The sequence below is a fragment of the Delphinus delphis genome, chromosome 14, assembly GCF_949987515.2.
Source record: "Delphinus delphis chromosome 14, mDelDel1.2, whole genome shotgun sequence".
Classification (NCBI taxonomy): domain Eukaryota; kingdom Metazoa; phylum Chordata; class Mammalia; order Artiodactyla; family Delphinidae; genus Delphinus; species Delphinus delphis.
Window position 1 is genome coordinate 57,933,701 of NC_082696.1, and position 17,042 is coordinate 57,950,742.

Sequence of the window (17,042 nt, forward strand, 5' to 3'; positions counted from 1 at the left end):
TTTGACCCAGAAATTCCATATATATATATATATATATATATATATATATATATATATAAGTATGTATCTGTGGTATTCTATGAAGAAAGAAAGAAAGAAAGAAAGGAAGGAAGGAAGGAAGAAAAACGAAGAAAGAAAAAGAAAGAGAATGAGAAAGAAAGAAAGAAAGAGAAAGAGAAAGAAAGAAAAAGAAGCTTGGATACGATAAAAAGATAAAAAAGAAAGTAAGGTGCAGGACAGGCAGTTAAATGATACAATTTGTGTAAAAATAAATAGGAAATGCTTTTATAATGCATAGAATATCTCTGGGAATAAACACAGAAGCTGATGGTTGTATTTGTCTCCGGGGAGGGGTCTGGGGAACAGTTAGGAGGAGACTGTATCCTTTAGCGTCCCAGCAGGAAACTGAAGGCACATGCAAACTGGATATTTTGAGGACCATTTAATAAAAGGACTATTTACAAAAATGCAGAACCCCAGCTCTAGCAACAGCAGGAAGCCATTGCCAGCCCTCTGGCTGAAGGAGAAATGTGTGGACTTAGTTCCTGAAACCCACAGAGGGAGCCACGTGAAGAGAGACACAGCATGGGGCAACTCTGCAGGAAAAGATACTAAGGATTTGTCATCCCTTCCTTACTCCCCTCCAGTCCTCTGATCTCCATCACAGGCAAGCTCCACGACGGCAGCTTGGGTACCCACAACCGCTGCTGTCCTTCACGAAGGTCAGCATCTGGGGCAAGGAGCAGGGTGCATCCGGAGGCGACATTGGTGTGTGTGTGGGGATATCTGGGTAGAAATTGACTTTTCATTGCATTCTTCTCTGTAGCTTTTGAATTTTGTACTGTGTTTATGTATTAATATCAAAAATAATGCATGTGATCCCTTTTTAAAAAGAATGGAGAAATATTTATTCCCCTCTCTGACGATCAACCTTTGCTTCCTCCTTTCACAGCCAAATTCATTGTGGGTGTTTTCTGCACTTACTATCCCACCTTCATTTTTCAAGCCTGGCTTCTGACCCCCTGACACTTGAAAGTGCTCGCCTGCCAAGGTCAGTAATGTCTACGCTGCTGGGCTAAATTATTTTACTTGACTTGTTAGGAGCATATGATGCAATTGATCCCATCTCACACTTTCTTGAGACGCCCTCTTCCCTTGGCTTCTGCGGCCCTACACCTGTCCGGCTTCCCTCCTGGCCTCTCTTTTCTTCTCAGTTTCCTGGTTGGTCCTATCTTCCTCTGGCCATCCTCTAACTGTGGCATTCTCAGGGCTCTGTCCTTGGCCCCTGTCTCTTTTCACTTAGCATTCACCCTCACATTCTCATGTCTACCCTTCAATGACCCCCACCTGTCTCATTCCCAGGCCCAAAGCTCTTTTCTAAACCCACACATTCTGTTGCCATCGGGCATCTCCATTTAGGCATTCAATAGGCTGTTAGGGGTTGAACTGTGTCCCCCTAAAATCCATATGTTGAAGTCCTAATCGTCCAGTACCTAAAAATGTGACTGTATTTGGAGGTAGTGCCTTCAAAGGGATAATTAAGGTAAAATGAGGTCATTAGGGTGGTTGTAATCCAATATGACTGATGCCCTTAGATAAAGAGGAGATTAGGACACAAACGTACAGAGAAAAGACCATGTAAAGACACAGGGAGAAGATGGCCATTAACAAGCTAAGGAGAGAGGCCTTAGAAGAAATCAACCCTGACAACAGCTTGATCTCAGACATCTAGCCTCCAGAACTGTGAGGAAATAAATTTCTGTTATTTAAGCCATCCAGTCTGTCGTACTTTGTTAGAGCAGCCCTAGCACACTAATGCACTGCCCAAGCTAAAAATCTTCCAAACCCTTTCATGACCCACCTTCTTAATTGCCCCTCACTTATCTGAGCCTGGTTATTATTTGAATATCTTTTCTTAGCATCAAGTCAATCTTCAGGAAATGTTTTCTGAGTGTTGCATACTGATTAATAAAATGCCCAAGTCCAGTGGATCAGAAAGTAGATAGGCAAAGTCACCTTATGGTGACAACAAGCTTCCAGCTATAATGTTGGATATCTGGGTAGGGGAGTATTAGATCTCTTCTCCACAAATCAAGCCAAGAAAGCAGAAGCTTTACAGTAAAATTCAGGGTAACATTTTCAAGTAAACTTTATTTTTTGAATAATACAGAGATATTTTAATAAAATAACATTAAATTTCATTATATAAAACCAGCAATAATGCTAACATCACATCCACCTTTTTAAAAAATATTTATTTGGTTGCTCTGGGTCTTAGTTATGGGAGGCAGGCTTCTTATTTGCGGCAGGCAGGCTCCTTAGTTGTGGCTCCAGGGCTCCTTAGTTGTGGCATGTATGTGGGATCTAGTTCCCTGACCAGGGATCGAACCTGGGCCCTCTGCATGGGGAGCATGGAGTCTTATCCACTGCGCCACCAGTGAACCCCACATCCACTTATTACTACAAGAGCAGGATCTTAAATCTCTTAAGCTATATTTTGAAGCATGAAGTATAACATTCTTGTGAAAATGTTGTCCAGGATAAAAGAAACTTATAAAATATTTTATTCACTTGTTTATGCTCTTTGTGTTGGTTCCTGAAAAAAGGTGCCATGATGTCACTACTCCCCCAGGATACTCCGTCTTCTCCCTCTTCTCCATCTAAGGCCCTACCCCACCTCTCCTGCCCCATGGCTTCCGCCCTCAGCTCCTAGAACTTGAGCATCGGATCAGCTTCTCATAAGGCATATGCATTATTCTCTGTTCTAATTGCTTTTCTTGAGTCTTGATTCATTTTCTTTCCATTTCTGATTCTACTGCTGCCCCAACCCTTTTATCTGTGTGTCTAGTGTCCAGACTCAGCAAGAATGGTGACTTAATTGGGTTGGTTAGGAACCATCCAACATGGGGTTCTGTCTCTTTGGGGCAGAGTTTTTGTTTTCTTTTTTCTTGTGTGCTTCATTTTTTTCTTTTTTTTTCTTTTTAAAACATCTTTATTGGAGTATAATTGCTTTAAAATGGTGTGTTAGTTTCTGCTTTATAACAAAGTGAATCAGCTATATGTATACATATATCCCCATATCTCCTCCCTCCTGCACCTCCCTCCCACCCTCCCTATCCCACCCCTCTGGGTGGACACAAAGCACCGAGCTGAACTCCCTGTGCTATGCAGCTGCTTCCCATTAACGAGCTGTTTTACACTGGGTAGTGTATATATGTACATGCCACTCTGGGGCAGAGTTTTTTTTGTTTTGTTTTGTTTTGTTTTGTGGTACGCAGGCCTCTCACTGTTGTGGCCTCTCCCGTGTGGAGCACAGGCTCCGGATGCACAGGCTCAGTGGCCATGGCTCACACGCCCAGCCGCTCCACGGCATGTGGGATCTTCCCGGACCAGGGCACAAACCCGTGTCTCCTGCATCGGCGGGCGGACTCTCAACCACTGCACCACGAGGGAAGCCCTGGGGCAGAGTTTTTGATGCCCCTCATAAGCTAGTGTTCTAGACCACTGATAATCAAAGTGTGGTGTGGCTTCACCTGGAAGCTTGTTAGAAATGCAGAATCTCAGACCTCACCCCAGAACTCCTGAGTCAGAATTTGCATGTGAACAAGATCCCCAGTGATTTGTATACACAGTAATGTTCGAGAAACACTGATCTAATTGTCCCTTTTGATCATTGTGGCAGATTCTCAGATGATACGTATACAAAGTTTGGGAAGCACTGATTTATTTGTCCCTTGTCATATCATTATGGCCAGGCTGCAGAGTGACATGACACAGGCATAGCAATATCTGCGTAAAGGAACGGCCTAAATCTACCTTTCTCAACAGGTGATAGCATAACAGGCAGGCGTTTGAGGCTTTGTAGTCATTGGATTTAGACGTGGTTCAGAAGACTGAGCCACAGACCGATGGCCTAAAGAAGAAATACCATAGACAGCACTCCAGCACTGGTACCTGGGATGAGAGCCATTGTAGGTGGTGGAAAGCCCAAAGGGCTGCTGGTGTGGGACACATGGGGTTTGAATCCTGGCTCTATCATTACCTAGCTCTGGGACTTGAGCTTGTTAACTTACCTCTCTGAGCCTCAGTTTTCTCATTTGTAAAATAGGGATGCCAATAGTTATTTAACACAGATTGTTTTGGCGAGTTACTGAAAAATGTATCATCACTAGACAGACAGGTGTTCAATAAATATTAGCCCCTTCCTTTTTTTTTTTTTCTCTTGTAATACCTCAGTAGTTAGTAAAACAAGGTTCTTGAAAAAATAAAAATAACAAGATGCCTCTAGCTTGGAGCTAATGTCATGGTTATGACGCCAAGGCTTTCAGAATTGGCTGTGGTGGTGGTAGGGGTGGAGTAAAGACGCTCACTCTGGCTCCCCAGGTCTTCATACAATCTCACTAGGTCCTCATGGCTGGACCTAGACACTCAGGCCAATAATTAGGTACAAACGGATATTCTTTAAATACTGGCTCAACATTTAAATGGAGCATAGGCGGATGCCATGGGGGAAGAACAATGGAGGATCCCTGGTGCCAGTGCTTCTTGCCCCCTCCCTGTACAGAGCCTTTAGTTCGGATCCCAAACCTGTCCACTCTGCTTCCTATGCGGCCTCCTGCTCTCTCTCCCCGGAAGACAGTCTGGTGACCACCTCTGTCTCTCCAGCAGGCCCTTGGGTTCCACTCCTTGCAACCTGCCCGTGGAAGTTTCACTTCCAACCGCATGCTCTGCTTCTTGCTGAGAGGTCTGCAGGGGTGTTTGAGACCCCTCATGTGCTGGTGCTTGGGCGCCAGCCTGGCTGCCCTTATCTGGTGGGGGCTGGCACCGCGCCCCACGTTATTAGCTGTATGACCGCCCTCATTGCCTGTTCTAAGGAGCTGGGGCGGCAGGGGAAGTAGAAGGGCGTGTCCCCCTTCACTCCAATGTCGGCTCTCTCACGCAAACGCGTGGAGGCTTCCTATATCCATCCTTTAACCTTAAGAGTAATAACCGCCGCCCCCCCCCACCCCGCCACTTGAATTTTTTTTCCGTTCCTTCAAACGATTTTAAACTATCCATGCTCTTGCTAAAATTTGTGTGTACGTCATACACTTGTATGAAGCACATAGGAACTATTAAAAATGATGTTAAAGGGAAGAAAATTGATCACACAAACACACACATCCACGTTTGACAGATTTTCTGCACCGAAAAGGAAAGGAAAAACAACAGCAACACCCCACATTCCCTGAGTTCCCTGGTAATGATTTCCAAGGGGAAAGACTAGGACTTGGGCTGCGTCTGTCGGAGGGGAAATCGCTCTAGAGTACATTTTTGTTGTTATTTATCAAACCAGACATCCCTCCGTGGGCACGCTGCCGAGACTTAGGTAACTGTGTAATGTGATAAGTGTTTTTATGAGTTATGCAAAGACACAGCGCTTTCCTGACGGCCGGAGCAACGTAATTCGCGACCTTGTCCGGGCCCCGGTTCCCGGCTCGCGCTGGGCGGTGTCTCTGCCCGAGCTCCGCGCGGCCGCAGGTGAGTCCTGCGCGCGCCCAGCTCTCGCGCCTGCGGGAGGGGCTGGAGCGGAGGCGGAGGACTGGCCGGGGGTGGCGGTGGGGGACGGAGATCCGGGCCCGACTGCAGCTTCCTCCGGGGGGAGCCGCATTTCCAGCCACGTCCGCAGCCCTGCCCTCGCGCGCCGAGCCGTTCCCGGCCGTGCCGCCTGGAGGCGCGGAGCCCGCCCGGCTCGCCCAGCCCTGCAGCTCCGGCCGGGGCGGAGGCCGCCGGACCGCGGAGATGCGGGGCGGGGGCAGGGCGCGGGGTAGGTGACTTTATCCCGCCTCTGTTTCCCTGCCCCAGGGAGCAATGACATCACGCGGCCTTCTCCCGGCGCCGACACAAAGAGCGGCGCGGAGAGGCCGCTGCGGGGGGAGCCGGCGGCCGCCGCTGCCGCCCCGGGCCCCGGGGCCCCGCCGGCCAGGCCCGCCGCCCGCGGCCCGCGCCCTCCCTCTTCCTCCGCCGCCGCCTCGGTCGCTGCCGCCCGCGCCGCCCGCACCGCCAGTGCGCCGCTGAGCCAGCGCCCGGCCGCGCCGGCCCCTTCCCATGCGGGCGGCGCGGGCCCTGGGAGGGGCGCCCGCAGCCAGCCGCGCAGCATGCACTGGGGGGTTGGCTTTGCCTCGTCCAGGCCGTGCGTGGTGGATCTGAGCTGGAACCAGAGCGTCTCCTTCTTCGGCTGGTGGGCCGGGTCCGAGGAGCCCTTCTCCTTTTATGGGGACATCATCGCTTTCCCTTTGCAGGATTACGGTGGGATCATGGCAGGGCTGGGCTCCGATCCCTGGTGGAAGAAAACCCTTTACTTGACCGGGGGAGCTTTGCTGGCCGCAGCTGCGTATCTGCTCCACGAACTCCTGGTCATTAGGTGAGCCGGAGAGAGGGCCCCGCGCAGGGGCGCAGAGAGGGACACCTGGCCAGGGCAGGGTTGGCGCGAGAGGGGACCCGTGCCAGCCCCTCGGTCACAACGCCCAAACGCCCGAGTCCTGTCCTTCCCTTTCGCCAGAGGCAGTCCGTGGTCACCTGGCCGTGAGGGGCAGTTTGGAGTTGACAGGAGAATTAAACTGGTACTGGGAGGGAAAAACACTTGTCTCCCTATCATTCGGTGCTAAACGCAAACATTCTCCGGGCTGTTATGGAGCATAATAGTCTGATCTTAACTGCAGTGTGTTTGCAACAATAGAATTAGGTCCTGCAGAAATACTAAGTTACATTTTTATGCAATGCCCTATTTGTTTATAGATGATAATGCTGGGATATTAACCACTAACCTTATCTTTTACTTAAAGGTTAGTTCTCCACTGTCCGTCCCCAAGTGTCAACATCATCAAAAGGCTGAAATTGCAAAAGCTTCAGAGACCTCCGGGTCCCTTTTAGGGATGCACAGCGGAGTGTGCAATTTTGATGCAGCCTTAAGCCGGTTATGTGCTAATCTGGTATCTAAAGCTAAGCACCAGCTTAAGGTTTAAATACCATTGTTGTGCGAACAGGAGGAGATCCAGAGGACTGAACTAGCACATGGGCCTGCATGGGAGTTGCCCCAGGCCCTAAACAGTTGCCTCTGCCGCCTGCCGCAGAATGTTTACAGGATTGACTTGGAAATACCAGAAAATGGAGGCCCCTGCTGTTGGTACATCCAGCCGGACACGAGATCTTTGTTTGAGTAGAATAACGCCATAGGCTGCCAGGACCAGTGGTTTGGCTAATTGATATGCCAGTTTTCTGTTAAAATTTTCATGTGTTTGAGCCCTCTGTCACTGGGGGGAGGACCAGCAAAGAGCAGTTTTCAATAGCTCAGAATGTCCCTCTTGGCCAATATTTTCTAAAGAGTGAGAAAATGTGTCTTCATGTCTTCTTCCCATGGGGGAATCCTACACAATAGGTTTATAAACAAAGACAGTGGTAGGTGACCTTTAACAGGCCTGCAGGGATCCCAAGAGGACACTGTAGCAGCCTAACAGGTATTTTGAATATTTTTAGTCTCCGAGAGAGTGGAAATCATTTAGGTCTGGGGAAATGTATTGTCTTTCATAATTGGGAAGTTTTATTTTAAGCTTATCATTGAATTCTCTCACTTAGCACAGTGTCTTGAATCTAGTTGAACCAAATTAAAAAAATTAAGGGAATTATTTCTCTAGATTATTTTATATATTTTCCAGTTTTAGAACTCTATTTCAAGCTAGGTTTCAAGCCATATGGAAAACGAAAACATTTGTGCAGTGCTTGAAATGGTAACCCAGTTGTTCTGAAATTCATATTCCAGTCCAAAGCCTTTGGAGGATTCCGAACCATGTGGCTTCTCACCAGTCTTCCACTTTGAGGAGGGAGTGAGGCACAGCTTTACAGGACTGAGTCTCAAACTTGCTTAAATGACCTTGCAGAAATGGGGAGGTGGGTGGGGGAGCTCAGAGTTGACCTTGGGAGCAGGCCACGCCCTGGTAGGTGTGGTCTCTGCGCCCAGAAGAGCCCCTTGCCCACTTGGACACTTACTTGAAAAAGTGTTTTTAATCCTTGGTTTATTCACTTTTGTTTCTTGACAGATGTTTACACTGAGTTGGGAAACCCTGTTGTAATGCAAATAATAAACAAATGGCTGCCTGTTTTTGAGCCCTTAATAGGTGGCTCTGCTTAGAAGTGCTTTACCTATGTGATTGCATTTAACCTTCGCAACTGCCAACTGCCTTTGAATGCTTGATCTCCATTTCTTAGTTGAGGAAATTCAGGCTGAGAGAGGTTAAGCAATTCACCCAAGATCCCTTAGTAAGAGTAGTAGGATCCAGATTCAAATCTGAGAATGTGTGTCTGCGGAGCCCACACTTCTACTACTTTCTCCTAACAAGTACCAATTCTGGAATAAGTTTTGATGGCGGAGAGGAAGCGAACTGGGGCATTGCTCAGGGAAGACAAGTCTGTAGCACAGACCTGAGTTTTTGACAACCGCTAGGGGCACAGAGGGAATAGGGGAAGAAGACCAAGGAAAATGTGGCGCTGGGATTTGCAGCTACACGATAGAGACCTTCACTTGATGGGACATCTAAGTTTCAATTGTTTGTGTAGTTTAGGCAAAACACAAAACAATCTGAAATACGTGGGATGGAAAATCCATCTTGAAATGGCTGAGTTCACTGGCAATCATATTCTTCACCACAGTACTTGGATTTCCTGCTGCGTAGACTTAACCTTAATCTATGGGTACATCTCCAGAGTGGAAAGTAAAGTTGCCAGGTAAGAATTATTTAGGAAGTTTAATTAATGAGTATAATAACCAAAGTAGGTATTTTGGATTTTACTCATATTTTTCCCATCACAGTATTTTTAAAGAAATAGAGTCCCAGCCCTTTACTTTATCCTCCCCTAGTGGAGAGAGCCTTGCAGATCTCTTTAATTCAGTCCAGCATTTGGAAATCTGTTGTTGTTTGTAAATTGAATGACCCAGGAATGACTTGTTACCCATAGCTTGTTTGTACTTTAGGCACATGGGCTCAGCCTGCCCTAGAAAACTTAGGGAATCAGAGCAGCCCATGGGTCATGTGATCTCTATAAACTAACAGCCCATCGGCCGTACACAGAGGCATGGTCATCTGTGATATCCTTCACCATGGGCGTAGGGGTTAGTCTTGCTGCTTGACAGGTGTTCTCTTAGACAGTCCTCACTATAAGGGCACTTTATAAAATGTAGCTGTCCAGATGACCTGCTCCTCTGGTCTTAAATTACAGAGAGAGCTTCCTGACCTGGAGGGAGGGCTCTAGAGCCAGATTGGGTTCAAATTCACTCTGCCTTTAACCAACCATGTAACCTTGGACCTGAGAGTAAGCTTGGTTACTCAGTTTTCTCATCTGTGAAATGGAAATAATAATAGTAGCCTTCCTCACAGAGGTGATTGCATGAGTTAACACATGTGAAATGCTTAGCCAGAGTTCGACGTTATAGTAAGCATTCAATAAAAGATGGCCATCATTAATTATTACAGACTTTCATCAGAAAGTTCCAGGCTTGCGTGGTCTGAGTCAAGCCAGCTACTTTAATAAAATTAACTGAGGTATTGCCCACTTTCGTTGTAGTCGAAGTGCTTAAGAGCTTGGGAACTAGCGTTATTAACAACTTGATCTGAAATTGGTATTCCTTGGGCAAATTATTTAACCTCTCTGAGCTTCAGTTTCCTTGTCTACTGTAAAATATAAGTATGATATAATATTCTAAATTTAAACTGTAGCAATATCCGCTCTGTAGTGGTACTATCAGAATGAAATAATTTAATATGTATGATGTACACAAAGTCATTGGCATATGCTGGTCACATCCATTCTTATTATGACATGGCCCAAGTTAACCATCAGAATTAGATTGTTCTGGCCAGTGGAGCAGGGGATTTTACATTTATCTCCTCTCTTTCAGTTCTTAAATTTTTTGCCTGGCTAATTTACATGAAATTACCACTCTGAGTTGAATTACTTGACTGGACAAAGTCAGTTAATTGTCAAAGCTACAGTTTGCACTTTTTAGAAACATAGTCTAAGTGGCATCTTAATTTTAGTATCTGACCTCCCAAACATTTCATCTAAGTGAAAACCTTTGTTTTATAACAAGTATTGTCAGAAGGCAGCAAATATTTTTATTCTTTTGACTAGTATTTTCAAACTTAGTCATTCTTAACTCTGTAAGTGGAAAGGGCGCTCCGGTGGTAAACTTCTCCAAAAGAGTGTGTTTTACTGAATGGAGTTTCTGCAGGAAGTGGGCATCGTTGTGATGATGATATGAAGAGCTTGCCCTTGCCTGCTTGGGTAGAAGGAAGTGTGGGATTACGCTAGGAACAGTGTGAAGGAACCAGAGGCTTAGGGAAGGCCAAGGGGGAAGAGTGAGGTTTATCTGACTGGGAAATGGTTGGGTAGAGTGAAAGATGGAAGTTGCAAAAGGTTCCCGAATGTGGTGTATGAGTGCCACTGTGTGGAATGAGATTTTTTAGTTTAAGGGGATAAGACCATGTCTCTTTGAATGAGAATAAAGTCCACCACTTAATGCTTGATAACTCACCAAATGTTTACAGAAATTATCTTATTTAGTTCTCGCGATAATTGAGGCAGAATTGGTACTGTCCTCACTTTCCAAATGAGAGAGGAGGAGAGGTCTTGGGTGACGTGGCCAATAGGAAGTAGGGCTTGCACTTGACCCCAGGTATCCATAAGTGGTATCCAGCGTTTGATCTCCTACGTGGTGGCTATTGAAAAACTCTACCAGGGAAGTCCTCACCACCCAGAAAAGTAGCCAAAGGAAAAGATAGATGTGTGGCTGAGACAGAAGAAAGGGAAAAGGCAGGGGTACTGGGATATATGCTGTGTGGTGAAAGGGGGGAACCTGTGAAGGTAGAGGGGAAGAGAGCACCAGAAGCCAGGTTCCTCGGCACCACAGGTGAAAGGTCAGGTGAGGGCATGGAGAGTTTGGAAGAGGGACCAGAATATACAGAGCCTCAGATTCCCTGCAGACTTGAGTCGTGGCAGAGCAAATCTGCACTGTTATTCCGAGGTCCTGTGGATGAATGGACTGTTTCATGGTACAGCCTCGTGGTCAAGAACATAGGCTCTGACTACCTGGTTTAGACCAAGTTCTGCTGTTTACTAGTAATGGCACTTTGGGCAAGTTTATTCTCTGTGCCTCAGTTTCCTTATCTGCAAAACATGGATAACGGTAGTACCTACCTCAAAAGGTTATTGTGAAGATTAAATGAGATAATACCCGTGAAGCCCTCAGAACAATGCCTGATGCACAGTAAGCACAGAATATCTCTTTTTAGCCATCCAACTTGCCCCTGGCAGGTAGACATAGCCAGCTGGAGAAGAGGTGGACCTATACCAGAAAGTACACATCCTGCCCATAGGCCACAGGTACCAGAAAGAGGTTGACATGTTATTCTCCTGAGCCCTTGCAGTTATGGTAATAGCAGAGTTTGTGAGGTTCTCTTGTGTGTTGACCAAGCTTTCCCCCTCTAAGTGCTTGTTGGAGAGGTAAGCCCCTGTGACAAACAGACCTGCTTGTCCGTTGAGGAGCTACAGCCCAGCAGGGGCCTCTAAGGAACTAAGGGAACTGCATGTGTAACACGTGGATTGTTCTTTTTTTTCTGTTTTGGTTTTGACAGGAAACAGCAAGAGATTGACTCCAAAGATGCTATTATTTTGCATCAGTTTGCAAGACCTAACAATGGTGTCCCCAGTTTATCTCCTTTCTGTTTGAAAATGGAAACTTATTTAAGGATGGCTGACTTACCCTATCAGGTACTTTTGTGCAAATATATTTTATCCTCGTGGCAGCAATATTGACTAGGGGGGGAAGTACTTAATCTCACAGGGTGGGAAGGGCTCGCTCTTGGTGCCAGAGGGGTGGGTATGAAAGCAGTGGTGCCCAGTCCTTAGTAGATACTTAGGAGACTTGATCCCAGTCTGTTGATTTTTTACATCCGATTTAACGAGTGATCACAAGGGTCTGGGCTTTCGTAGTGTTCAAGGCCATGTTATTTTTTCCTGACATAGAGTATTCTTTGGTTAATAGTTTGGCCTACTGGGAACCTATAAATAAAGGTGAGCCTGACATGGTTCTTTCCTTTAGGTTTCTATTTGTTGGAAGCATTATATTTATCTCTAATGAATCCTGGGGACAAACGTCCAGCAGGCCACCAAAGAGATATTTGTAGATTTTGTGAGAGTTTTTCCTACTGCTTCGTTGTTCTGTTTGGGTGACTTTCAGGGAAGCACTTGCTCATTTCAGCCTTAGAGAGGGAACAGAGGAATGAATGCATTTAAAATATAAATTTTTCTCTGAGTAATGCTTGAGCTGTGTCTCACAAATTTGACAGGTTGTGTTTTCATTGTCATTCAATTATATTTTAAAAAATATTCCCTTATGTTTTTCTTTTTCACCTAAGTTCTAGTCATAGGCATTAAAAAAAACTTTGATTTTTGTTATTGTTTTTGAATTTTGTGGTCAAAGCAGGTAGTCTTTGTGATATTAATTCCTTGGAATTCACTGACATTTTAGCCTAGTGTATGGTTACTTGTTTATAAATGTTGGAAATAGAATCATATTCCCTGGGAGTAGAGCTCTCGCTTTATCTACTTGTTTGAGCATGTTTAGTGTATTGTTTAGACCTGTTATATCTCTGTTTTTTTTTTATTTAGTTTTTTAAATTAAAAAAATTATTTTATTTTATTTATTTATTTTTGGCTGCATTGGGTCTTCATTGCTGCACGCGGGCTTTCTCTAGTTGTGGCGAGCGGGGGCTACTCTTCGTTGCAGTGTGTGGGCTTCTTATTGCGGTGGCTTCTCTTGTTGTGGAGCACGGGCTCTAGGCGTGCAGGCTCAGTAGTTGTGGCGCACAGGCTTAGTTGCTCCACAGCATGTGGGACCTTCCTGAACCAGGGCTTGAACCCGTGTCCCCTGCATTGGCAGGCGGATTCTTAACCACTACGCCACCAGGGAAGCTCCTCTCTTTATTTTTTGTCTGCCTCTTCTAACAGTTTCTGGAATGATTGGGTTGAAATATTCAAGTGTATTTGTTGATTTCTCTCTTTTCCTGTCATTCTGTCAGTTCTTGCTTTAGGTAAGAGTATGTATCTATTCGAGGTTATATTGTTAGGTCCACATACTATGAAAGATCACATCTTTTACTGCTTTATTTCTTTTTCTGGTATATATACCCATCTCTGTCCCTTATGATTTTTTTAACCTTGAATTCTATATTATCAGATATTCAGATCGATTCTCTAGCTTTCTTTTTGTTCATATTTGTTTGGGATATCTTTCTTCATCCTCTTTCTCTATTATTATTACTTTTTTTTTGTATTTGTCTCTTGTAGGCAATGTATTAGTTATAACCAATCAGAGAGTCCTTAATTGGTGAGTTTAATCCATTTCACTTGCAATGATTATTTTATTAGGATATATTTCTAACATGTTATTTAATATTTTTCTCCTTACTATACTTTGTTTTTTATTTTATCTCATTTCCTGCTTTCTAATAGGTAAAAATGTTTTCTTGTTATTTAAAAACAAATTCTATTTTTGTTGTTATGGCGGTTGCTCTTAAGATCCAAATTTGTGTTTATGTATCCCCACTCACTTCTTATATGGGTCAAAATCTGTGCTTTCCCTCTAATACTACAAGTCTGTTAGTAGATTTGCGTGAACCTTGGGTCTCTTTCTTCCCAGGGCTTATCCCAGGTGTGTTGCTGTTATCTGATATTTTAATTCTGGAATTTTGGAAATCCTTTCTCTTTTTATGGTCCTTTTTTTAGGCCAGAAAACTTACCAAGTTATTTGACTAGCTTTATTTCCCATATATCTTATCCTAGAGGATTTATTTATCTTTTTTATACGAGTACTTCCTTGATGAATATTTTGAATGAGCCTTTATGGGGCAAACTTGCAGTGGCTTTGCATGCCCAAGAACATCTTTATTATGCGCACATTTGATACTTCTGTGTCCAGAGTTCGTTTCCTTCAGTGCTTTGAAAATATTACTCCATTGTCATTTTGGTTTGCTGTTGCTATTGAAAAGTCTGATGTTAATCTGGATCTTTTTCTTTCTCTCTGGAAGCTTTTAGAATTCACATTGAATCTCAACATTCTTTTCTTTTTTTTTTAATCTCAACATTCTTAAGTGTCATCATAACTGGCTTGGTGTGGGTCTTCATGTATCTTGTTTGGTCCTTTATAAACTCTTTTCACCTGAAGTCTTTAATCTCTTTTTGATTCTAAGAAATTATCAATGTTCTTCACGTTTCATTTTTTTAAAAAAATTATTTTTTATTTTTTTAATTAATTTATTTTTGGCTGCATGGGGCCTTTGTTGCTGCTCACGGGCTTTCTCTAGTTGCAGTGAGCAGGGGCTTCTCATTGCGGTGGCTTCTCTTGTCGCAGAGCATGGGCTCTAGGTGCGCGGGCTTCAGAAGTTGTGGCACGCGGGCTCAGTCGTTGTGGCTCGCGGGCTCTAGAGTGCAGGCTCAGTAGTTGTGGCGCATGGGCTTAGTTGCTCCGCGGCATGTGGGATCTTCCCGGACCAGGGCTTGAACCCGTGTCCCCTGCATTGGCAGGTGGACTCTTAACCACTGCGCCACCAGGGAAGCCCTCCTTTTCTTTTTTGTTTGTTTGTTTCTCCTTCTTCTTTTCTATTCCTGATTATCTGGATCCTGGAATCTCTGCTATTATTTTATGTGTTTCTGAACCTATCTCTTTATTCTTTTCTTCTTCCTTCTTGGAGAATTCGTCTTTCTGAGCTTCCATTGCATCCCTCTGTTCTCTTCTTGTATCCATCCTATTATTTATCTCATCCATTGTGTTTAACTTCTACATTTTTCTTCTTAACATTTTCCCTTGGTTTGTATTACAATCTCTTCCTTTATCCCTTGGAGGATATTTCTTATGCTAATTAAATTTTTCGGTCTGTCCCAATCATTCTGCCTCATGTTGTATATATTATCTGTTGCCCTTCTCTTACAGTAACTGTACCCCTCAGGTGTCTAGTTATTTTGGTTTGAGGTCTCCTTTTACCAGGGATGTCAGCTTCCCTGCCCAAGAATTTGCACTGGGCAAAGGCTAAAGCTTAGGACACAGGTTGTGTACCTCTGAAGGAGTTTAAGAAAAGTAAGGAGGTGAGCCCCAGGCATCCCCACACCACTGTGGTTCCTCCAGTCTGCTGCCACTCCTCCAAATGGCTCCCACTGGTCAGAGGTTCACCTTTAAGCTCTTACAAAGAAGCAGCATAGGGAGGGGTGGTCTTCTTAGCAGGAAGCAGAGAAGCTGGGAGGTTGGAGGGGGAAGGTTCCTCACCCAGCCAGGGTTTTGGCACCCTGCTAATGATATTACCCCCCAAGTCCTGCCTCCCCATGGCCTGTGCTTTCTGAGCTGGTTTCTGTACAGAAGAGGGCATGGGTGTGGCAGTGATGCTCCTAAGGCAGTGCTGGGACAGTTGAATGACATGCTTAGCTTGGTAAATTGTCCTCTGGGAATATGACACTGAATCTGGACTTCAGTTAAGGGATCTGACAGGCATGAGGTGTTTGGAGAACAGAAAAAGGGTCTTTATGACGGGGAACTGGAATGCAAGGGGTAAGTCTGGACAGAGAAGCAGGGAGATTATTCAGGACTTTCTAAGCCAGCAATGGAGGAGAAAATAGCAAAAGACCAGACAAGGCTTGAATCATCTACATACATTGGATCGGATTTGAGAGATCCTTGTTCAGCTCGGTGTTGGCTGTCAGCACTTGAAGATGTGTGTCACTGAGGGACTCACGTTGAGGGAAGAGACTGCTTCCTGCGGCTGCCTGTCTCTGGGCCGTTGTCACTCCCCACCAGATCGCTGCATTTAGCTAGGACAGCTTTGGGGCAGTTAGGGCCCCAAACCTGAGTTTCGTGCTCTGCAGCCTCTGGTGGCTTTCTGGATCTCCTGTGCCTCCCACCCTTGCTGAAGTCCTCTTGCAGTTGGCAGCGGCTGCAGCAGCTGCCAGGCTGTGGTGCCCTTTCCTTTCTTGCCTTCAAGCCATCAAGCACTGATTGCCCCAGCCTTGTCTCTGCCAGCAGCCTGACACCTCTGGTCATGTTTCAGAGCATGTTGCTGCACGGTTACGCAGTAACGGTTACGCAGTAACGGTTACGCAGTAACGGTTACGCAGTAACGGTTACGCAGTAACGGTTACGCAGTAACGGTTACGCAGTAACGGTTACGCAGTAACGGTTACGCAGTAACGGTTACGCAGTCGGTGCATATACTGCTTTTAGTTAGTATAACTGGAACAACTGGATACATGCCTTGCTATGAAGCCTGGAGAGGCTTTCGAGAAGGGGACTGCTTACCCCCTTCCAAAATTAGTATTTCTTGTTAAGTATATTTTTTAGGAAAGGAGTGTTTTTTCTTCTGTGAGGTCTCTATGGAAAATAGACGAAGGGAGTGTTCAGCGGGGTAGGTAACAGGAAAATGGTTCTATGGCTTAGAAAGGGATGCCCTGAGTCCCCGGGGAGGGCAGCGGGGGCGGGGGGAGGGACGATGCCTTGAGACCCGTGTGCCGTCAGCGAGGGTTTGTGTGCATGTAGGTGGTTCTTGGGAAGTGCTGGTGGGGCTCATTGCTTGGAGGATCAGTAGAGAGGTATTCTGTCATAGACCCAGGGAGCTCTACCCTCTTCCCCTCCTGTGTCCTGTACCTTTTAAAAAAAAGATTAAAATATCATCTTCCTAAGAGCACGACTTTAAGTACCGTTGTTTTTTTTTTGTTTTTTGTTTTTGTGGTACGCGGGCCTCTCCCTGTTGTGGCCTCTCCCGTTGGGGAGCACAGGCTCCGGACGCGCAGGCTCAGCGGCCATGGCTCACGGGCCCAGCCGCTCCGCGGCATGTGGGATCCTCCCGGACCGGGGCACGAACCCGTGTCCCCTGCATCGGCAGGCGGACTCTCAACCACTGCGCCACCAGGGAAGCTCAAGAGCACGACTTTATATTTGAAGCTTTTTTATTTTTTAACATAAATGA

At 45.5% G+C, this 17,042-nt stretch overlaps 1 protein-coding gene across 4 annotated transcripts in view; it reads left to right on the forward strand.

The window, feature by feature from the left end:
* The first annotated feature begins 967 nt into the window (after positions 1 to 967).
* The window catches only part of FAXC (failed axon connections homolog, metaxin like GST domain containing), an 84,322-nt gene continuing 68,247 nt past the window's right edge, over positions 968 to 17,042 (forward strand). The window contains exons 1-3 of one of the 4 annotated variants that reach the window (XM_060030209.1): positions 968 to 1,051; positions 6,282 to 6,403; positions 11,667 to 11,802. In XM_060030209.1, the coding sequence (XP_059886192.1) occupies positions 6,297 to 6,403; positions 11,667 to 11,802 (243 nt within the window). In that variant the 5' untranslated portion in view covers positions 968 to 1,051; positions 6,282 to 6,296. Of the gene's footprint in view, positions 1,052 to 5,182; positions 5,807 to 6,077; positions 6,404 to 11,666; positions 11,803 to 17,042 lie in introns of those variants that run through there. The other 3 variants (XM_060030208.1, XM_060030206.1, XM_060030207.1) reach the window with 3 other exon arrangements.